General features: G+C 47.9%; 1 protein-coding gene and 1 pseudogene across 1 annotated transcript in view; one reads left to right on the forward strand and one right to left on the reverse strand.

The window, feature by feature from the left end:
* The first annotated feature begins 3,536 nt into the window (after nt 1-3,536).
* The window catches only part of PARP1 (poly(ADP-ribose) polymerase 1), a 48,664-nt gene continuing 28,274 nt past the window's right edge, over nt 3,537-23,926 (forward strand). Inside the window, exons 1-4 of the mRNA XM_073556385.1 lie at nt 3,537-3,868; nt 7,596-7,758; nt 8,350-8,465; nt 16,303-16,520. Coding sequence (XP_073412486.1) covers nt 3,749-3,868; nt 7,596-7,758; nt 8,350-8,465; nt 16,303-16,520 — 617 coding nt within the window. The 5' untranslated portion in view covers nt 3,537-3,748. The remainder of the gene's footprint in view (nt 3,869-7,595; nt 7,759-8,349; nt 8,466-16,302; nt 16,521-23,926) is intronic.
* Nucleotides 17,957-18,922, reverse strand: LOC141060139 (adenosine receptor A1 pseudogene; annotated as a pseudogene).

Genomic DNA, 23,926 nt, shown 5'->3' on the forward strand with positions numbered 1-23,926 from the left:
TACAGAGAGATAGATATAGAGATAGAGATAAATAGATAGATAGATATAGAGAGAGATATAGAGAGAAATAGATATAGATATAGAGATAATAGATATATATAGAGATAGATAGATAAAGATATAGAGAGAGATACAGAGAAAAGATATAGAGATAAATAGAGAAAGATAGATAGATATATAGATATAGAGATAGAGATAAATAGATAGATAGATATAGAGAGAGATATAGAGACTAGAGAGAAATAGATATAGATATAGAGATAATAGATATATATATATATAGATAGATATATAGAGAGAGATAGATACAGTCGAGAAAAGATATAGAGATAAATAGATAAAGATAGATAGATATATAGATATAGAGATAGAGCGATAGATAGATATACAGAGAGATAGATATAGAGATAGATAGAGATATATAGATAGATAGCTATAGAGATATAGAGATAGATATAGAGAGAAATAGAGATAGATATAGAGATAGATAGAGATAGATATAAAGATAGATATAGAGATAGATATAGATATAGAGATAGAGCGATAGATAGCGAGAGATATAGATATAGAGATAGATAGATACAGAGAAAAGATATAGAGAAAGATAACGGATAAATAGATAGATAGGTATAGAGATAGATAGATATAGATATTAGATAGAGATATATATAGATAAAGATAGATAGATAATAAATATAGAGATAATAGCTATAGAGATAGATAGAGTAAGATAGATAGATATAGAGATAGATAGATATAGAGATATATATAGAAAGATATAGAGATAGATGTAGAGATAGATAGATATAGAGATATATATAGAAAGATATAGAGATAGATGTAGAGATAGAAAGATAGATATAAAGATAGAGCGATAGAGATAGATATAGATAATAGATAGAGATAGAAAGATAGTTAGATATAAGAGAGATAGAGAGAGAGATATATAGAGAAATAGAGATAGATAGATAGATAGATAGATAGATAGATAGATAGATAGATAGATAGAGAGACAGATAGAGAGAGCGAGAGAGATATAAAAAAAAACCAAAACACAATACTCACCTCTCCTCCTCGCTCCCACGCTGATCCCGGCTTCAGTGTCAGGAGCTGCCCCCTCTGCCAGACACACAGCGGGTGCGCGATGTAGTGACGTCATCGCGCACTGGCTGTGAGTCAGGAGCAAAGAGGACTGAGGGCGGCGCCGGCCCTGATGCAGAGCGGCTTACTGGGCTGGGGGCGGGGCCTCTGGGGGTGGAGACCTGAAATGAGATTCACTGCTTCGCAGTGAATATTCATTTCTCTTTAGCAGCGGGGACAGGGGCTCCTGCCTCCTGACACCCGCTGCTGCTCCGCTGGCAGGGGCCCCCATAGCAGCTGCATAGTGTGCGACACACCACTGGCTGGGGGCCCCTGGAGCAGCGGGGACCCTAGGCAACTGCTGGCCCTGTATGCCAGCAGGTGCCAGGGCCCACCAGATGCCAGGGCCCACCGGAGAATCCTCCGGTTCCCCGGTGGGCCAGTCCGACGCTGCCTACAATGGTGTCCTTTCCATTGTTCTGTCCTTGTATTCTTACCCAAACAGTTTCCACAGAACTCCCAGTCTCTGAAGCTTCAATCTCTGTGCAGATATACGCGTTTCTAACATACAATGCGACACCTCCTCCTCGTTTATCAAGTCTGTTTCTTGCAAATAAGTTGTATCCTTCTAGTCTTGTATTCCAATCATGTGTATCGTCCCACCAAGTTTCAGTGATTCCAATGACATCATATTTCTTTTCCTGTGTTAGTAGTTCCAATTCTCCTTGTTTGTTGCCCATGCTTTGTTCATTAGTATAGAAACATTTTAGTTTGTGATTGGTTTCTCTTTCTCCAATATTTTTATTAATTAGATTCTTTCGTCTTTGTTCTTCCTTTCCACTTCTAATAGCAGAGTTCTCAATAGCATTTGTCAGGTGTATGGCTTTTTCTGGTCTTTTGCTTCCCTTCCCATGTTGTTCTAGTTTAAAGCTCTCCTTACAAGTGTAGCAAGGCGACTTCCAAATACATACTTTCCAGTCTTCGTAAGGTGCACCCCATCTCTAGCAAGTAGTCCATCGTATAAGTAGTTCACTCCGTGATCCAGAAATCCAAATCGTTGCTGACGGCACCATCGACGTAGCCAGTTGTTCCCCTGCAGAATCTTATTCCACCTCCTTGTTCCATGGCCATCCACTGGGAGGATGGAAGAGAAGACCACCTGCGCTCCCAGTTCTTTCACTTTCTTGCCTAAGTCTTCAAAGTCTCTGCAGATGGTTTCCAGGTCGTTTCTTGCGGTGTCATTTGTCCCCACATGTAGTAGCAGGAATGGGTAGTCATCTGTAGGTCTGAAGAGTCCTGATATCCTGTCAGACACATCTTTAATTTTTGCACCTGGAAGACAGCACATTTCTCTTGAAGTTATATCCGGTCTGCAGATAGCGGCCTCAGTTCCTCTCAGCAGGGAATCCCCCATGACCACCACTCTCCGTTTCTTCTTCACAACATTTTTCTTTCTCCATCCAGGAGGACTCTGAAGGCGTACAAGGTTGCTGTTTGTGGGCAAAGTCTTATCCTGATGTATTTCTTCATCGTTTTCCTGCGTGAGAGCCTGGTACTGGTTCCTGAGCAGTATGGGTGCTGACTGCCTCCTGATCCTCCTGCTTCTCTGGGTCACATGTCTCCATTCCTCTGTTTCTTCAGGTGCACTTCGAATTTCTTCTCTTTCTGCAACATGAAGAGATAATTCTGCTCTGTCTAAGAACTCTTCACCTTCCTTAATGATCTTCAACGTAGCTAACCTCTCTTCGAGATTTTGCAACTTTTCCTCCAACAGGGACACAAGCTTGCATTTGTGGCAGGTGAAGTTTGGCTTTTCCACTGGTAAATCTGTGAACATGTAGCAAGAAATGCAGCTCACCAAATGGCTCCTGGCCTCTTCCATCTTGAGATTTCTTAAAAACGATGAAAGATGAGCCAAATTTCGCGCGCTGATAGGCGCGCAGTTTTTCCGATTTCCTCTTTTCAGCTGCAACGGCCAAAACCCAGCGATCGTTGAGCTCGCGGAGACTCTTCACTTATCCCAGAAGGCACTGGGAATATGCAAATGATCTCCTCAAGACTCTTCCCCTGGTTTCCTCACCCACCCCTGTAGACTGAGCCCTCGCGGGCAGGGTCCCCTCTTCTCCTGTACTTGTGTGTCCCTTGTCTTACACATGTTTATTATACTTGTCTATATTTCCCCTTTTCACATGTAAAGCGCCATGGAATAAATGGCGCTATATAAATGCATAATAATAATAAAGTGGTGAAAAAAACGGCCCAGTCATGGAGGGGTTAATGAAGGTCTCCTTTAAGCACAGCTCTGAGGCTCCTGTCCTGGGGGACACCATGTTGCGGGGTGACAGTGGGGCCCCTTCTTGTGACACTAGTGGGGGGCTATGATGAGCAGTCACGTGGTTCGAGAGGAAAAACACAAACAGCCCCCAACCACGTGACGTCCCGCCCCAGCCCCGTTATCTCCTCGTTCTAGCCTCTTCTGCTCAGCAGGGGGGAGTAGTCGCTGGCCGATCCGCAGACTGCAGTGTGAGGTGCAGGGAGCGCTCGGTGCTCGGCTGTTGCTGCCTGCTCCGTTGTGTGGCGGGCTCCTGGCTGCACGCCGCTGGTGCTCCCGTGCCCCTGTGTGTAGTGTGTCCGCTTCCTGACCGGCTCATCCCTTCCTCCTGCAGACATGGCCGAGGCCCCCGAGAAGCTGTACCGGGCCGAGTACGCCAAGAGCGGCCGGGCCTCGTGCAAGAAGTGCGGGGATAGCATCGCCAAGGAGTCGCTGCGCCTCGCCATCATGGTGCAGGTAATCAGGCGGCTGCGGGGTCGGGTGGCGTCAGGCAGGTACGGGGAGGCGGCGGCTCCGTACAGAGCCGTGTGCCCGGGTCAGGGGGGACACTTCCGGTATAACGTGCCCTCCGCAGCAGGACCGGCAGCATGCACTTAAAGGGGTGTTCCGGGTGCAATAAGGTCTATTCTCCTGCACTTAAAGGGGTGCTCTACATGTAAATTTTTTCCTGTGCATGTAAAGCGGGGTTCCCATGCAATAAACTACATTAACAGAAGCATACAGTCTAGATCACGTGAAGTCATTATTTCCCTCTACTCCTCTTTGGTCAGACCTCATCTGGAATATTGTGTCCAGTTTTGGGCACCACATTTTAAAAAAGACATCAACAAACTGGAGCAAGTTCAGAAAAGAGCGACCAGAATGGTGACCGGTCTGCAAACCCTGTCTTATGAGGAAAGGTTGCAGGATTTGGGATTGTTTAGCTTGCAGAAGAGAAGACTGAGAGGAGACTTAATAGCTGTCTACAAATATCTAAAGGGCTGTCACATTGTAGAAGGATCAACTTTATTCTCATTTGCACAAGGAAAGACTAGAAGCAATGGGATGAAACTGAATGGGAGGAGACACAGATTAGATATTAGATAGAGTGATCAATGAGTGGAACAGGCTGCCACGAGAAGTGGTGAGTTCTCCTTCAATGGAAGTCTTCAAACAGACGCTGGACAGACATCTGACTGGGATGATTTAGCGAATCCTGCTTTGAGCAGGGGGTTGGACCAGATGGCCCAGGAGGTCCCTTCCAACGCTACGATTCTATGATTCTATGATTGAAGCAGGTGTGAAACTATTCCAGTGCACTTAAAGGGGTGTTCTATTAGTAAAACTATTCCCAGGCACTTAAAGGGGTTTTCCCAGTGCAATAAGCTGCATCGATCTCACGCCCGGTTTCAGTGATGATGCCAGAGTGTTTTTGTGACTGTTATGTAGATTTCGGCCTTTCTGGATCTTCCCCTTTAAGTGTAAGTTTCTGAATTGCAGGATCAGTTACATTCCGGTGATTGTTCCACGGGGTGCACAGATTTTTGCAATTTCTCAGGTAGTGGAAGCAGTCGTGAAGGGCAGGGGCGTGGATGTCCGTGTACACGGCTGCTTCTTCCACGCCTCCCTGCCACTTCCTGCCTGATTTGCATACGACTTCTACAGATTTCTCACGGTTGCCGCATCAGACCCCCGGCAGGCCGTATGTGACGACGTGCTGCCAGGTGTCCCCTACGGGGGTCTCCAGTAGTACGGTGCTCCGCCAACGCAGCCGCTTCTAGAATGCCATTTTGAAGCAGAGTTATCCGCAGCCCTTGCGGAGAGTTGTCAGGAGTAATGGTCATCTTATTACCTTAGGATTGCAGTATGCACACGGGTGGGCGCGCTCACACATAGGCGTCTGGAAGCCGGGTCAGAAAATGCTATTTTTTTAACATACAGCATATGTGCTTAAAGGGGTCGTCTGTCATTGGGGTCAATATTTTGTTTTTCTTTCCCTAAATGCGTTTATTTGGGACTGTACAATTGTATTTACAGTGGGGTACTAGGAAAATTGGTACTTGGCGTTTGTTTGTTTTTTCACTTTCTATCGCTAGCCGCTTTAATGAGTTTTCTGAGAATCTGTCAGTGAGCTCATTCCGAGATTGTAAAGGCCCCCAGACATATTAGACTACAGTCGGCAAAAATGGTCGTTTGTCGAACATCCTTCACCTGTGTTGTCTGGGACAAATGGTGCTCGACTCCTGGCAGCGACTCGTGTCCTCAAGGAGAAAATGATCGACCACCGGAATTCAGCAATCCAAAAGGGAATAGTCGAGAGGCCCCGTACATATTGTACTGTCAGATGTCACCAGTATCGGAGGGTAGGGCCGGCTTTTATCTACTGTGCTTGGAGGCCTTAAAGGGTTATTTCCCAAATTCATACCGGTCTCCGTTTTCTGTATATACAGAACTAATCACGTGTGCAAATACTATTGGAATTCTGCACTGATTTGCTACTTTCATAATAAAGCAGCAGCGCAGCCGTTCTATGCTCTGCTGTGCATGGTCCTGCGCCGAAAATCCCCATGAGCCACCATTGAAATGTGGAGTTTGGAAATGGTAATGAATGTTGGCCAAATAATGGGTCACAGTCACTACATGCAAAACTATCAGTGGTCACCTCATCCATAGACACAGATCTCAACAAACCAATTCTTATGTCTATCAGGGAGCGCGGGGCGAGGGGCCTGCAGCATGGAGGAGGAGCGGGGCGCTGCTGTAACATAGAGGTTTAGCAGATAAGTATAGGAGAGCCCACTCAGCGCTGTGAAGCTGGATGTGCAGATGAAAAAAGAAACCTCCTGTGCTTTGCAAATAAAACTATATTTCCATGGTCGGAATAACTTTCGTTCTTTTCTCTGACTTCCTCAGCTGATTTATGACCACATCAAAGTTGAATGTGCGAGGAAACCATCCGTACATGGCAAAAGGTGTAATAAAAATCAACGGGGGAAAAAAATGTTTTCTCCCCAAATCCATGCGTGTACTAAAAAAATGTCTGTCCCACAAATGTTGGAACCCCTTTAACGAGGATTCCCAGGCGTGATACTACACAGCGCATCTCCATTACTGTAGGGACGTGGATGTGTGAACTTATGCATCGACATTTAGAGACTGGATCCAGAAGTGCAGTCTTGAATCCCAAGCAGTATGTTCATGCCCAACAGGGGCGGGGTAGTCACAGGGATGATGGGGGGGCAGCTCATCCCCTATAGGCTTTCTATACGGACTATAGTCTGTTGCAGTCACTCAGGACAGAAGAGCAGTGTCCTGCCAGTAAGTTTTAGATTACATGTTGGGCGTTGTAGTTCCTTCATTATGTAAAGTAATGATTATGGGGGAGGGGACGGGGACTTTTTTTTTTTTGCGCTGCCTCCTATTCGTCCCCCTTGATGACTGATAACAGAGAACAATAGGCTGCGGTTAGCTTCCATAGTGCTGACTGGTTCAGTGTCCTGTGGTGGTCCCTGGACTCCTGCAGAGGGGGCTATGACCTGTCCCTGTGGGGTCCTTAGTTTTGCTTCACCTGGACTGAAGAGACCACTGCTACAGACCACTGTCTCCATGGGCAGCGTTATTAGATATGTTAATTATATGTACATTTTGGTGAGATAAGACACCACTTTAGAAGCAAACACCCCATCATAAAACTCAGTAAAGATAGTGATATTTAAACAAAACCTGGCACCGAAAATACTTCTACCGTTTCGTGTATACAGCGCCTGAGAATTTTGTAAATTGCTTTTTTTTTTTTTTTTTTTTAAACAATCTATATACTATTTAACGCCAGCACTGTATAAACGTTATACCACTGATCAGACCTAAGTGGATAGAAGAAGTGTGATATTTCAGCGATTGTTTTCACTTATCAGCCCTTCTTCTGGTTAGATGCATTCTGAGATGTTCCGCAATTTCTCTGGCGGGGTGGCCACGCCGGGGCGGCTCTGTCTGGCGGGGTGGCCGCGCCGGGGCGGCTCTGTCTGGCGGGGTGGCCGCGCCGGGGCGGCTCTGTCTGGCGGGGTGGCCGCGCCGGGGCGGCTCTGTCTGGCGGGGTGGCCGCGCCGGGGCGGCTCTGTCTGGCGGGGTGGCCGCGCCGGGGCGGCTCTGTCTGGCGGGGTGGCCGCAGGACCATGTGATAGTAACTGTTTGCTTTCCCGTACAGTCCCCCATGTTTGATGGGAAGGTCCCACACTGGCACCACTACTCCTGCTTCTGGAAACGGGCGCGAGTCCTGTCCAATGCGGAAATCGATGGCTTCACAGAGCTGCGCTGGGAGGACCAGGAGATGATCAAGAAGGCGATCGAAACCGGAGGAATGTCCGGAGGTATGGCGGAGGGGGGAGATCTGGGTAACAAAGACTTCTGGAACCTTTCAATTTACTCTTAGAATTCTGACCTCCTTTTTAACTTTTTTTTTTTTTTTTTTTTTTTTTTACACACAGTGGGTTACATTATTTTAGACTTTTATGGACATTCTGTCACCAAATTTATATATTTTTAATTTGCTTGAATTGGAAAAGTTAATGATTCAAACTTTTTTTCTTTAGCCCCCTGGATGCCTTGAACCTTCAGTCATTGGTTCCAACTACGGGCGTAGAACAAAATTGTATGTGGGCTCTAGTGGAGCACCGAGAGCTGGGGATGGGGGTGATGAAAGCCCTTCCAGTATCACACCACCTCTGTATGACTTCGCCCTCTCCATGCTACAGTAGCTTGTCACGGCCCTGTTTGCTGTCAGTGAATGGAAACATTAGTGTTTTTTTCTTGACACAACCTCATCTCTTTTTTTTTTTTTTTTTTTTTAAGGATCTGTGCAGTTATTAGGGGTCAATTCATTTAAATGTTGCCCTCCTTGGCATAAAATGGTGCCGAAAGAGGGGTGAATATTTTTGTTCTGACAACTTCTCCCCCTGCAGGACCCGGAGGCGAAGGGAAAGGCGGTAAAGCAAGTATGACGTTGAATGATTTTGCAGCTGAATATGCAAAGTCCAACCGAAGCACCTGCAAAGGCTGCGGGGAAAAGATAGAGAAGGTAACGGGCGAATGATGTAGAATGCACTGTGCAAAAAAAAAAAAACTCACCTTTATTATATATTTCTATCTTGGCTCCATTTTCCTAATATATGGTGCCAAATACATTGTATTGCTAAAAGAAGGTTCTTAATGCCACCACTAGGGGGAGCTCACAACATACGGATTTACACAGCCACCAATAGAAGGAGCTCACTACATACAGATTTATACAGTCACCACTAGAGGGAGCTCACTATAGATTTATACAGCCACCACTAGAGGGAGCTCGCTACATACAGATTTATACAGTCACCACTAGAGGGAGCTCACTACATACAGATTTATACAGTCACCACTAGAGGGAGCTCACTACATACAGATTTATACAGCCACCACTAGGGGGAGCGCACTACATACAGATTTACACAGCCACCACTAAGGGGAGCTCACTACATACGGATTTATACAGTCACCACTAGAGGGAGCTCATTACATACAGATTTATACAGTCACCACTAGGGGGAGCTCACTACATACGGATTTATACAGTCACCACTAGGGGGAGCTCACTACATACAGATTTATACAGCCACCACTAGGGGGAGCTCACTACATACAGATTTATACAGCCACCACTAAAGGGAGCTCACTACATACAGATTTATACAGTCACCACTAGAGGGAGCTCACTACATACAGATTTATACAGCCACCACTAGGGGGAGCTCACTACATACAGATTTATACAGTCACCACTAGAGGGAGCTCACTACATACAGATTTATACAGTCACCACTAGAGGGAGCTCACTACATACAGATTTATACAGCCACCACTAGGGGGAGCTCACTACATACAGATTTACACAGCCACCACTAAGGGGAGCTCACTACTTACAGATTTATACAGCCACCACTAGGGGGAGCTCACTACATATGGATTTACACAGCCACCACCAGGGGAGCTCACTATATACAGATTTATACGGCCACCACTAGGGGGAGCTCACTAGATACAGATTTATACAGTCACCACTAGGGGAGATCACTACATAGAGATTATACAGCCACCACTAGAGTTGAGCGAAACGGGTCGAAAAAATTCAAAAGTCGCCGACTTTTGGCAAAGTCGGGTTTCATGAAACGAAACCCGACCCTAGGATGAGGTCGGCGACTTACGCGCCAAAGTCGCGTTTCAAAAGTTTGTTTTGCGCTCTTTTTCAGCCAATCAGGATCCACGGACACTGTGGGCAACGTGATGACATAGGCACGGGTCACCACCATCTTTCAGAAGGGCATGCAAGTGATTGGCTTGCTTTGGTGGGCGTCACAGGGGGTATAAAAGGGTGTGCACGCCGACCGCCATCTTACTTCTGCCGATCTTAGTATAGGGAGAGGTTGCTGATTCTGTAGGGAGAGCGTTAGGCAGGGAAGAAGACAAAAAAACTGCTTCTGCTGCTAGCGATTTGGCCTGCACAACACACAAGTCACTGTGTGTGCAGTGCAAGGGGAGGCTATATAGTGGTGTATCAGTGGTGTTGGTTGTTGGGCTGCCTTCTAAGGCTTCCTGACACGCTGGCATTGCTGTTTACCCACTGCTCCGCAAACTGCTTTTTTAAAAGCAATCCAATCTCCCTTATCCTCTCGTCACTTTGGTCACAGGCAGCTGTGCCATCGAGCGTGTCACATAGCGCTCAGATATCAGTGGGCCGCACACAATCCACAAGTGTCCAGTGTCCACAAGTGTACGCAGAGATTCAAAATCTCCCTTATCCTCTAGTCACTTTGGTCACAGCTGTGCCATCGAGCGTGTCACATAGCGCTCAGATATCAGTGGGCCGCACACAATCCACAAGTGTCCACTGTCCACAAGTGTGTGCAGAAATTCTAAAACTCCCCTGTCCTATAGACACCTTGTACCTTGTTTTACATTACTATATAGTTTGTTGGATTTTGTCTACATTTCTACCAAAAATGAGGAAGGCTGGTGGAAGAGGCCGTGGAATTGGGCGGGGGTTGGCAGCTGGTAATGATGGTGTTGGTGGTGGATCTGATGGTAGTGGCAAGAGCAAAATAGGACCGAATGCAGGAGGTGCTGACCCTGCGTCATCGTCTGGCTACATAAGGACTCGAACGCTTAGTTTTCTAGGAGTTGGCAAACCGCTTTTAAAGGCAGAGCATCAGGAAAAAGTTTTGTCTTACATTGCTGACTCAGCCTCCAGCTCTATCGCCTCCTCTTCTTCAGTTGTAAAAAGTAAAAGCACTGAGTCGTCATTGGAGGCTCATGTTCATGAACCACACCTTTCCTTGTGTCCTTCACCCCAACCAAGATTGAAGGATGACGCAGGCCATACTACTGATTACTCCATGGAGCTGTTTTCACATACCATGCCTGGATTATCAAGTCAAATGGTGAATTACCCAGGCCAAGATGAATCTGACATGGAGTGCACTGATGCACAGCCGCTGATGGATGATTCTGCTGGTACATTCACTCAGAGCACTACATTGTCCTCGCAGTGTACAGAGCCAGATTCTGACCCTGATGAGACTCAGGTGCCCCTTCCCGCACACTATACCACCATACACGGTGACACAGAGAAAGGTGCACATGACATAGAAGAGGAGGTGATGGATGACCCAGTTGTTGACCCAGATTGGCATCCATTGGGGAAAGAGGGTGCTGCTTCCAATAGCTCAGATGAGGAGCATCCACAGCAGACATCGACATCGCAACAGCTGTTATCTGGCAGGCCCGGAGCACTCCAAAGACAGGTTCCAAACATCAAAAGAGTTGCTGGACAGCTTGTCCAGAGGGTCAAAAGATCACAGCGTGCTAGGCCGCAAAATGTCTGCCAAAGTAGGAAGAGTGCAGTGTGGCAGTTTTTTGAACAAAATCCTCATGATCAGGCCAAGGTTATCTGTAAGAAGTGCGCAAAAACCTTTAGCCGAGGGAAAAATCTGAAAAATTTGAATACCAGTTGCATGCTTAGACATTTAACCAGCATGCACTTGCAAGCATGGACACAACACCAAACCTCAAGTGCCACATGTGCAACTGATCACAACGAAGGTAGTCAGCAATGCTACATTGTTTCTCCCACTGTAAGCCCACCGGTTAGCACAGCAGCAAATGTTGAGGTGTCGTTGCAAGACCACAGCAGTCAGGGAATCCCACTGTTATATCAACGAAAGACTGATTCTAGGCCATCAGAAAGAACACCAACTCCATCACCATCATCAACCCTCTCTCAGTCCGCCCTGTCCACCGCTACTTCCACCATATGCAGCTCTCAAGTCCAGCTCACCCTCCCAGACACTATGAGTAGGTCAAGAAAGTACTCAGTCTCTCATCCGCGTACACTGGGTTTGAACGCCCACATTGACAAACTAATCTCGTTTGAGATGATGCCCTTTCGGTTGGTGGAAAGCACAGCTTTCCGCGAACTCATGGCCTATGCAGTACCACGCTATGACCTACCCAGTCGCCACTTCTTCTCTCGCAAAGCCATCCCAGCCCTCCACCATCATGTGAAAGACCGCATTGTCCATGCACTCAAGCAGTCAGTGAGCGGAAAGGTGCACCTCACAACTGATGCATGGTCCAGTCGGCATGGCCAGGGCCGTTACGTGTCCATCACTGCGCACTGGGTTAATGTGGTGGATGCAGGGTCCACAGGGGACAGCGGTGGTGGGACAGTGCTGCCTAGCCCACGGTATAGGAAACAGTTGGCTGTAGGCGTTCGACCCTCCTCCTCCTCCTCCTCCTCCAGAAGCGAAAGCTCGTCCACAGAGCGCAGTCGTACGAGCACTCCATCTGCAGCTGCCACTGTTGCACACGATGTGTCCCCCTATCGAGCAGCTAGTGGAATGCGTCAGCAGGCTGTGTTGCAGATGATGTGTTTGGGCGACAGACACACCGCCGAGGTGCTGGCCGAGTACTTGAAGCGACAAACTGAGTCATGGCTGGGCAGTGTACATCTTGAGGCAGGCAAGGTAGTTAGTGATAACGGCCGTAATTTTGTGGCAGCCATAGCCCTTTCAAAACTCAGCCACATACCTTGCTTGGCTCACACCTTGAACCTGGTGGTGCAGTGCTTCCTCAAAAATTATCCGGAGTTAACAGCCCTGCTCCAGAAGGTGCGAAGACTGTGCGCGCACATCCGCCGGTCGCCTGTACACTCCGTTCGTATGCAGAAGCTGCAGCGATTGCTCCACCTTCCCAACCACCGCCTCATTATCGACATTGCAACAAGGTGGAACTCCACCCTGCACATGGTGGAGCGGCTGTGCGAGCAGAGGCAGGCCATAATGCATTTGTGGGAGGATACACGGCCAGGCACTTTGAGAGCAGACATGGAGTTGACAGGCGTGCAGTGGTCGAAGCTGAAAGACCTTTGTAAAGTCCTTCAGTGTTTTGAGGAATGCACACGGCTGGTAAGCGCAGACGACGCCATCCTAAGCATGAGCATCCCACTTATGCGTCTGCTCATGCAAACTTTGACGCACCTTAAGGAGCAGGCGTCTGCAGCCAATGTTGATGAGGAGGAAGAGGAGGAGGGAATCCTTGATGACATTCAGCCATTGTCTGCTCAGGGACCTCTCCTGGACGAGGTGGAGGAAGAAGAGGAGGAGGAGGATGATGGGGATGATTACTTAGGGGAGGAGGATGCATCTCGTGGGGCAAGTGAAAATGTTGGCGTGGCAAGGTCTGGTACAGGGTTTGTGCGTGACTGGAGGGATGTGGATTTGCCAGAAAGTGCTCCTCCAACCAGCACTCGCAGTGCATCATTGACACCGGGAACATTGGCCCACATGTCAGATTATGCCTTGCAGATCCTAAAAAGGGACCCCCGCATTGCCAAAATGATGAACGATGACGACTACTGGTTGGCCAGCATCCTGGATCCACGCTATAAAGGCAAATTACAAAACATCATGCCACAGGAGAACCTTGACCTAATATTGGCTAATAAACAAGCAACTCTGGTAAATCGGTTGCTTGAGGCATTCCCAGCACACAGCAGCGGTGATGGTTCTCACACGAGCCGTACGGGCCGGGGGCAGCTTGGCAGAGGTGTTCGTGGTGCACACAGCAGAAGTGGCGTTGGAGACAGGGGTTTCATGACAATGTTGTGGACTGATTTTTCAAGTACCGCTCACACAACTGGTAATACTGCATCGATGGAAAGTGACAGGAGACAGCAGTTGTCAACTATGGTTACAAACTACTTTTCCTCCCATATCGATGTTCTCCCACACAGGTCATTCCCCTTTGACTATTGGGCCGCTAAACTGGACACCTGGCCTGAATTGGCCCAATATGCCTTACAGGAGCTCGCTTGCCCAGCTGCAAGTGTGCTATCGGAAAGAGTCTTCAGTGCAGCTGGATCAATCCTGACAGGAAAAAAGGACCCGTCTGTCAACCCAAAATGTGGATGATCTAACCTTCATTAAAATGAACCACGCATGGGTTTCCAAGGATTTTGTCCCACCTTCCCCTGATGACACACAGGGTGACAGAAAAATGGCTTGCTTTGGTCCACCTCTTCCTGGTACTTCACCTATTTCGCCTTTTGCATCAGTTGAATGTCCAACATCAACATATGCCACTTTCTAAAACTCCCTAACTGTGCTGCCTCCCCCCCCATGGCCGGGGTCACCACCTAGCGCACGACACCGTGCGAGTGCCGTTGCCCTGGACAGGTGGGTAGGCCGACTCTTGGGCACTGGCACAGGGTCCCTCATAGTGCAATCAAGTGTCTCTGACGGTGGTGGTGCACACCCGCCGTCAGACACACCGCTGTACTATGAGGGGCCCAGTGCCAGTACCGACGCCCACGAGTGGGCCCCCCTTGCTTTGCCAGGGCCCCAGCATTTGCAATCTTTACCTCTCCCTGCTCCTCCGCTGTGTAATCTGGGCCGTCAAATCCATACTGTGCCTGACACCGTCTGAGCCTGCCTCCTGAGACATATTTTGAATGTGTACGCTATCCATACATGTTATCCGGGGATACGGTACCCCTTCTAACCTTTGTGCAATGACGTGCAATCCATACTGGGCCTATCACCGTCTGAGCCTGCCTCATGCTGTATAGACATATATTTTGAATGTGTACGCTATCCATACATGTTATCCGGGGATACGGTACCCTTTCTAACCTTTGTGCAATCACGTGCAATCCATACTGGGCCTAACACCGTCTGAGCCTGCCTCATGCTGTATAGACATATATTTTGAATGTGTACGCTATCCATACATGTTATCCGGGGATACGGTACCCCTTCTAACCTTTGTGCAATCACGTGCAATCCATACTGGGCCTAACACCGTCTGAGCCTGCCTCATGCTGTATAGACATATATTTTGAATGTGTACGCTATCCATACATGTTATCCGGGGATACGGTACCCTTTCTAACCTTTGTGCAATCACATGCAATCCATACTGGGTGTGAGAACGGCTGGCGAGCTGTTAAGCAAGCTACAGCACCTGTCCAGACAAGTACAGGGATTCCCTAGCGAGGAGACTTATTTGATTGTTTTCAATGTTGGGACAGCAATTTTTGGGGAGCACTATACTCTGGAGAATGATAGATGGGGCCCACCATACACTGGAACATTCCAAAGGTGGACATCAGACACTGGAGCAGCATTTACAGGGCCCATTATACACTAGAGCATTAGAAATGGGGCCCATTATGTTTGGAGCATTATTTGGGCCCATAAGACAGTGGAGCTTCATCCATGGGGACCAACATATACTGTAGCATTATGTGGAGCTCATCATATACTGTTTCAAACATTATATGGGACCAATGATTCTGTATGGAGAAATAGATGGGCCTCATCATGAGATGTAAAAAGTGAGGTATTTTTCATTGTACTATACCGCTATTTCTCTGCCGTATCGGAGCATGATGAGTTGTGGTATGTGTTAAAGGGGCGCTCTTTCGCCCAGGGCACATGAAAACCTGCAGCCAGCCCTCCCCCCCCCCCCCCCCCCCACAAATTTAGCCAAATAACCCCCATTTTTCAGTGCGTAACTTGTATTATGAAGTTAATTAAGGTTGACAAGCTTAAGTAAGAAGAATTGATGCTTTTGGCATTCAAATGGGCACTGTAGGTGTGTTTCCTGTCCTCCTCTCACTGCCGACTTTTATTCCCCATTGACTTACATTGGGTTTCGTGTTTCGGGACGACCCCGACTTTTCCCTATAATCGGACGATCTTGCTCGACCCGACTTTTGGAAAAGTCGGGTTTCACGAAACGAAACGCGACCCTAAAAAACCAAAAGTCGCTCAACTCTAGCCACCACTAATGAGAGCTCACTACATAGAGATTTATACAGCCACCACTAGGGGGAGCTCACTACATACATGTTTATACAGCCACCACTAGAGGGAGCTCACTGCATACAGAGTTATACAGATCTCATTAAATAATAGCATTACATTCAGTGAGCTCCCTGCAGTGCTGATTGCAGGCATGCAGACTTTTATTTGCAAATCCATATTGGAAAAATACCGGTTTTGGCTCCAGGCTTGCTTTCTCGGCAAACATTAGTAGAACTTACAGCCTAGGAATGATCCTATTTACTGTAAACAAGCCTAGATTGTACTAGGGGCATAGTGTGGGAAAGCGTATTACTAGGTTGCAGAAGATTTCGCTTTACCTGAGCTCCATCCTGTGTCTGACTGTAAAGCAACTGGCTGCAGCAGGAGCCCCCCGCCACTCCACTATACCTGGGGGCCAGGGTGGTGTGACGTTGGGCATAGGCTGTGCTGTTCAGGGCAGGGTGTCATGAGGCTGCTCTACATGATTCGCTCGCTGACCTGTGTATGTTTCCTCTTCAGGGTCAGGTCAGATTATCCAAAAAGAGTGTGGATGTGGAACGGCCTCAGCTGGGCATGATCGACCGCTGGTATCACCCGGATTGTTTTGTGAGCCGCAGGGAAGAACTTGGGTTCCTCGCTATGTACAGCGCCGCCCAGATGAAGGGCTTCAGTATCCTCAATGCAGAAGACAAGGAGGGTCTGAAAGCCAAACTCCCGGCAGTGAAGAGCGAGAGCGGGTAAGTGTGTAACCCCGGACCAGAGCTACATAGTGAGTGCAGCTCTGGAGTATAATACAGGATGTAACTCAGGATCAGTAATGTAATGTATGTACACAGTGACTGCACCAGCAGAATAGTGAGTGCAGCTCTGGAGTATAATACAGGATGTAACACAGGATCAGTAATGTAATGTATGTACACAGTGACTGCACCAGCAGAATAGCGAGTGCAGCTCTGGAGTATAATACAGGATGTAACACAGGATCAGTAATGTATGTACACAGTGACTGCACCAGCAGAATAGTGAGTGCAGCTCTGGGGTTTAATACAGGATGTAACTCAGGATCAGTAATGTATGTACACAGTGACTGCACCAGCAGAATAGTGAGTGCAGCTCTGGAGTATAATACACGATATAACTCAGGATCAGTAATATAATGTATGTACTCAGTGACTGCACCAGCAGAATAGTGAGTGCAGCTCTGGAGTATAATACAGGATATAACTCAGGATCAGTAATATAATGTATGTACTCAGTGACTGCACCAGCAGAATAGTGAGTGCAGCTCTGGAGTATAATACAGGATATAACTCAGGATCAGTAATGTAATGTATGTACACAGTGACTGCACCAGCAGAATAGTGAGTGCAGCTCTGGAGTATAATACAGGATATAACTCAGGATCAGTAATATAATGTATGTACTCAGTGACTGCACCAGCAGAATAGTGAGTGCAGCTCTGGAGTATAATACAGGATGTAACTCAGGATCAGTAATGTTTGTACACAGTGACTGCACCAGCAGAATAGTGAGTGCAGCTCTGGAGTATAATACAGGATGTAACTCAGGATCAGTAATGTTTGTACACAGTGACTGCACCAGCAGAATAGTGAGTGCAGCTCTGGAGTATAATATCAGTACAGGAAAGAAACTTGAACGTATTAAAAAAGTGGTAAATGGTTGTAATATAACTAAAAAAAAAAAACCAGAGTGTTGTTGATGAGTCTGGAGCGCAGGCTGACATCCTCGTGAGCACAGTAATGTCTGCTGTTAGTCATTGTTATCTTTGAAATAATCCAGTTATTTTAATCTTTTATTTTTGAGGCTTATTATCACACGTACAATATGAGTGAGATCTGCATTGGACACCGGTGTTTGGTGCTTGTACACACTAGACAAATGGATATAGACACGCTGTGATAATGACTTACTGAGGTAGATGATATCAGAGACTTATAAAGGGATATTGATGATTTTGTACATTGGCGGGGGTCCGACTCTCAGCACCCCCCCCCCCCCCCCCCAAAGTTAATCGGTGGAGGTGCTAGTTGTCAGGCCTCCAACAATCCGTTGTAGATGGCGTATCCTATGGACAGGTCATCGTTCTTAGACGCCCGGACAATCCCTTTATGACTAATTCTGATATAAGCCATTAGAGCCCCTGTAATGATTCTTATCCGTGTAGAGGAGCAATGGAGGCCCGATGGGGACGTTTGCTGGGGGCGACCGCCCCGTCCTTGCACAGGAAGACTTTCTTGAAGGTCTTTCTGAAGGATTTCAGCTTGTAGACGTACATGACAGGGTTGAGGGCAGAGTTGGCGTGTGTGAGGATGATGCCTGTGTCCAGGATTTCGGGGGGGATGTAGCAGTCCGGGCAGAGCAGGCTGACGCCGTTCATCACGTGCAGTGGAGCCCAGCATAGCATGAAGAAGAAGATGATGGTGAAGAGGGACGTGGCCGTCTTGAACTCCTTCATCCCCGCTCCTTGTTTGCCCGCATTGCCCTGTTGCATGCCCGCCACGGTGCCGTGCAGCTGCTTCCTCACCGCAAAATAAATCTGGGTATAGATGACGAGCATAATGATCACCGGCAAGTAGAAGAAGACTAAAGAAAAGAAATACACCAGGTAAGTCATGTCGATGACGTGGACGAAGACGCAGTACCCGTGCAGCGGCCGGGGCTTGTGCCACCCCATCAGGGGCATCAGCCCGCTGAGAAACGCAACGATCCAGGCTGTGACGATGAGGGTCAGCGTGTTGCTGGGGGTCATTATGCTCTTGTACCTCAGGGGGTTGAGGATTGCGATGTAGCGGTCCACGGAGATGGCGAGGAGGCTGAAGGTGGAGCTCATGGTCAGCATGATGAGGATGGACAGCATGAGCAGGCAGAGCTCCAGGTGGTATCGGGGGATGCCGATGGCCGTCAGGATGGCACACGGGATGGCAAACGCTCCGACGCACACGTCCGCCACCGACAGGGACACCAGTAAATAGTTGGTCACCGTCCACAGCTTCCGGTCTCGCATGACGGCGACGCACACCAGGATGTTGCCTAAGGCTGCGGTGAAGGCGATCACAATCTCGGCCGCCGTGTAAGGGATGTTCAGCGTAAATATGAAGTCGGTGACGCTGACGTTCATTGTGCGATTATTCTGGAGACAGAAGGATGGCGTTAGATGACGATGGACAGACGATGCACGGACCGGCCATGGGTCTCCTGATACGAGCGCTGCAGCCTCGGAGACCCGCGTCCAGTCCGTGCATAACAGTCTGTAGTCGAACCTCCAAGCAAAATGTGTGAAAACATCCTAGGAGCATGCTGAGAGTTGTAGTGCCGCGAGGTGCTGCCCTCCTGCGCTAATGTGTCCTTATTCCCTCGCTATGGATGCTCACGGACCTGCGTTATGTATGCAGCCGTGTTCTCCCCTGGGAGGAGCTAATTGGGGAATGCGGTGCAGTCCTACACTCCCCACCATAATGCCACGAACGACCGGGGCTACACTGGGTGACGGGACCTACGTAGCAGCAACATACTGAAATCTTCCAGCCCATGCGGTGCATAAATCTGCAATGCATGCTCTTAAAGGTGTATTTCTTAAGGAGTAGCGTCTATGCATAGGATGGGTGATCACCTCTTGATTGGTGAGGGTGCTTGTATAAATGGAGCGGTGGTCGAGCTTGTGCACCTAGCCAAGAGACCGCACTGGTCTAGAAGATACGGCTTATCCCCCGGACAGGTGACCACTACTTAGAAGAATACACATTTAGTGAAACCATTGACTAACAGCATACGGAGCGCATGCAACCAGCAAATGCATCCGAATAGAACGCACCTTACTTTAACCCCTTACTGACGGCTGACGGGATAGTACGTCAGCGGCCAGTGTCCCCTGCTTTGAGGTGGGCTCCGGCGGCGAGCCCACCTCAAAGCAAATCAAAACGCCAGAAATATTTATTTTTTTTGTCGCCGCGACATTGCCTTAAAATGCAATAACGGGCAATCAAAAGAACGCATCTGCACAAACGTGGTATCATTAAAATCGTCAGCCCGACACACAAAAAAATAAGCCTGCACCCAACCCGAGATCACGAAAAATGGAGACACTACAGGTCTCGGAAAATTGTGCAAATTTTTTTTTTTTTTTTTTTTTTTTAAAGCAAACTTTGGAATTTTTTTTCACTACTTAGATAAGAGAACCTAGACATGTTTGGTGCCTATGAACTCGTAATGACCTGGAGAATCATAATGGCAGGTCAGTTTTAGCATTTAGTGAACCTAGTAAAAAAGACAAACAAAAAACAAGTGTGGGATTGAACTTTTTTTGGCAATTTCACCGCACTTAGAATTTTTTTCGAGTACACGACATGGTAAAACCAATGATGTCATTCAAAAAATAAGCGCTCACATGGCCATATTGACGGAAAAATAAAAAAGATATGGCTCTGGAAAGAAGGGGAGCGAAAGACAAAAATGCAAAACCAAAAAAAGCTCTGGGGGTTAAAGGGGTAAGGAGAACCCGTTACCTCGGAAAATGCGATTCACGTGCACATATAGGGTTAATCTCTATGCTGATGACACACAGATCTACATCTCTGGCCCAGATATCACCTCCCTGCTAACCAGAATCCCTCAATGTCTGTCCACTATTTCATCCTTCTTCTCCGCTAGATTTCTAAAACTTAATATGGACAAAACAATTCGTCTTTCCCCCATCTCATGTGACCCCCCCTATGAACCTATCCATTACAGTAAATGGCTGCCCACTCTCCCCAGTCCCACAAGCTCGCTGCCTCGGGGTTATCTTTGACACTGATCTCTCTTTCAAACCACATATCCAAGCCCTTTCCACTTCCTGCCGACTTCAACTCAAAAATATTTCACGGATCCGTTCATTCCTCAACCAAGAATCTGCAAAAACCCTAGTCCATGCCCTCATCATCTCCCGCCTTGACTACTGCAACCTCCTGCTCTGTGGCCTCCCCTGTAACACTCTCGCACCCCTCCTATCTATTCTAAACTCTGCTGCCCGACTAATCCACCTGTCCCCCCCGCTATTCCCCAGCTTCTCCCCTCTGTCAATCCCTTCACTGGCTCCCCATTGCCCAGAGACTCCAGTACAAAACCCTAACCATGACATACAAAGCCATCCACAACCTGTCTCCTCCATACATCTGTGACCTCGTCTCCCGGTACTTTCCTGCATGCAACCGCCGATCCTCACAAGATCTCCTCCTGTACTCCCCTCTTATCTCCTCTTCCCACAATCGCATACAAGATTTCTCTCGCGCATCACCCCTACTCTGGAACTCTCTACCACAACATATCAGACTCACACCTACCATCGAAACATTCAAAAAGAGCCTGAAGACCTACCTCTTCCGACAAGCCTATAACCTGCAGTAACCACCGATCCACCAAACCGCTGCATGACCAGCTCTACCCTCACCTACTGTATTCTCACCCATCCCTTGTAGATTGTGAGCCCTCGCGGGCAGGGTCCTCTCTCCTCCTGTACCAGTTATGACTTGTATTGTTTAACATTACTGTACTTGTATGTATTATGTACACCCCTCCTCACATGTAAAGCGCCATGGAATAAATGGCGCTATAACAATAATAACACAGAAAATGTGGCTACTGGGAGAAAATTAACTTTATTTCTTTCCGGGAGCCGCTGGCTTTCAGTCATGTGCAATGCGAGCTGTCAGTAATCGCTCCGTACTCGTCCCCGTGACTGAAAGCCGGCAGCTCCCTGGAGAATAGAACCTCATTTTCTCCCGGATGCCGGACTTTCAGGTTGTATTGTAAGGCTGTGTGCGCACAGCAGGTTTTTTGTTTTTTTTTAGCGGATTTGCCAATTAAGCCGCTAAAAATAAGCTTCCCATTCTTTTCTATGCATTTTGCAATTTTTGTGCGTATTGATGCGTTTTTTACCGCGAAAAAAACGCTTCGCAGAAAGCGCAGCATGCTCATTAATTTCGCGGATTGTTCCGCATTTCTGGCTATTTCTATGGGTCTGGAACCGCGCGGAAAAAAACTCATAAAAACCGCGCGGTTTCTGGGAAGGGAGTCCGGTTTTTAAGCAGAAATTTTCTGCTATGTGTGCACAGAGCCTAACTCTGCAGATTAACCTCATATTTGCAGGGAAATGGCGTTTTCAGAGTTATCCGGTTACCTTAAAGACTCACCCCAGGTTTCGACACCAGTAAAAGGGGGGGAAAAACTTTTTTTTTTTTTTTTTAGCTGCACTATATACTATTCAGGCATGCAGCACTCACACATAGGAAGAGTAAACCTGAGGAATGGTGCTGATCCTGAGGAGGCAGAGAACTCACTACAAATTGCCCTGGGACCTCCGAGCTGGAGCTGACCGCCTCGCCCTGGTGGTGCACGTGCTCGACCTCCGCTCGATTTATTCATTATGGATCTGGTGGAGAAATTCGAGCCTTGTCCTCCAGATCGCAGGATTGCTGGGGGTCCCAAGTGTCAGACCCCCCAGTACTCAGCATGTTTTCCTCTATCTTATGATAAGGGACAACTTGTGTTTTTTGCCCATTAGAGCGTCGGCTTCCTGCCCCCTAAATGTTCTCTATCCATCCTGCCTGAAACGCGTTCGTCTATGGGCCGCACAGGACTTACAGGGCTGCTCCATGTCCGATGGCGTCCAGGACTGACGGTTGGATGGCTCCCATGTCCGCGGGTCTCCAGTCCTCCTTTTTATCAGCGCGTCCCCTCCTGGCAGCAGATGCCGCTCTCCATCATTAGTGAAGGTGTCGAGCGTTGATTTGATTAATTAGCTCAGTAATTAGACGCTGAGGCTCTAATGTCCCCTCATGTCCCACTCCAGAGGATGGAGCTGGGTCCCTACCCGGGATATACAGCAGTCACACCTCGTCAGGAAAGTGTCCTAATTATGGAGCACAGCGTCACACGAAACAAACCCCACAGTGGGCGCTCGCTGCACGGAGGCACGTTTCATCATCATCATCATCATCAATTTCATTAATGAGTCTTATATTCCGCTCCACAAAAAAGGGAATCATCCCGAAATGTGCCACAAATCATTACCCGGGATCTTTATGCGGAAGACTCTCACTCCAGGATGCTGACTGATTGCAGCTCTGGGGTATAATACAGGAGGTAACTCAGGATCAGTAATGTATGTACACAGTGACTGCACCAGCAGAATAGTGAGTGCAGCTCTGGGGTATAATACAGGATGTAACTCAGGATCTGTAATGTAATGTATGTACACAGTGACTGCACCAGCAGAATAGTGAGTGCAGCTCTGGAGTACAATACAGGATGTAACTCCGGATCAGTAATGTAATGTATGTACACAGTGACTGCACCAGCAGAATAGTGAGTGCAGCTCTGGGGTATAATACAGGATGTAACTCCTGCCAGATACCTGCTCCTTCACCCCAATCCCACTGCCACCCTCTGTTACCCTCCCTTCCTTTGAGGTGCACTCTGAGCGCATCTACTCCACCTCCAACCGGCTGTCATCTACGGCTCCCCCCCCCCCCCCCCCAGGGCCAGCCACCACCTTCTTTGACCACTTCACCACCTGGCTACTTCATTTCCTTTCTGCGGACATCCCTACTATCATCATGGGCGACTTCAACATCCCCATTGACACTTCCCTCTCAGCTGCCACTAAACTTCTATCTCTCACTTCCTCCTTCGGCCTCACTCAATGGTCTTCTACAGCAACCCACAAAGATGGCCACACACTGGACCTCATCTTCACCCGCCTCTGCTCCCTATCTAACCTCTCTAACTCTCCTCTTCATCTCTCTGACCACAACCTTCTAACATTCTCTTCCCTCTCCACTCCATGTCTACAATCCCCACCCCACAAACTTTCACACCCTCGCAGAAATCTTAAACACCTTGACCTACACTCATTCTCTGATTCCCTCCTCCCTCTCACTGATATAAGTTCCTTACACAATGCGGATGCCGCTGCCTCTCTGTATAACACCACGATAGCTGTAGCTTTGGAATCCGCTGCCCCACTTACACATACCAAAGCTCGCAAAATCAACAGACAGCCCTGGCACACCAGCCTGACCAAAGAACTGAGGCGAGCTTCCAGGGCTGCTGAGCGCAGATGGAAAAGATCCCACTCCAACGAGCA

The sequence above is a fragment of the Dendrobates tinctorius genome, unplaced genomic scaffold, assembly GCF_039654945.1.
Source record: "Dendrobates tinctorius isolate UK_male_01 unplaced genomic scaffold, ASM3965494v1 ptg000232l, whole genome shotgun sequence".
Classification (NCBI taxonomy): domain Eukaryota; kingdom Metazoa; phylum Chordata; class Amphibia; order Anura; family Dendrobatidae; genus Dendrobates; species Dendrobates tinctorius.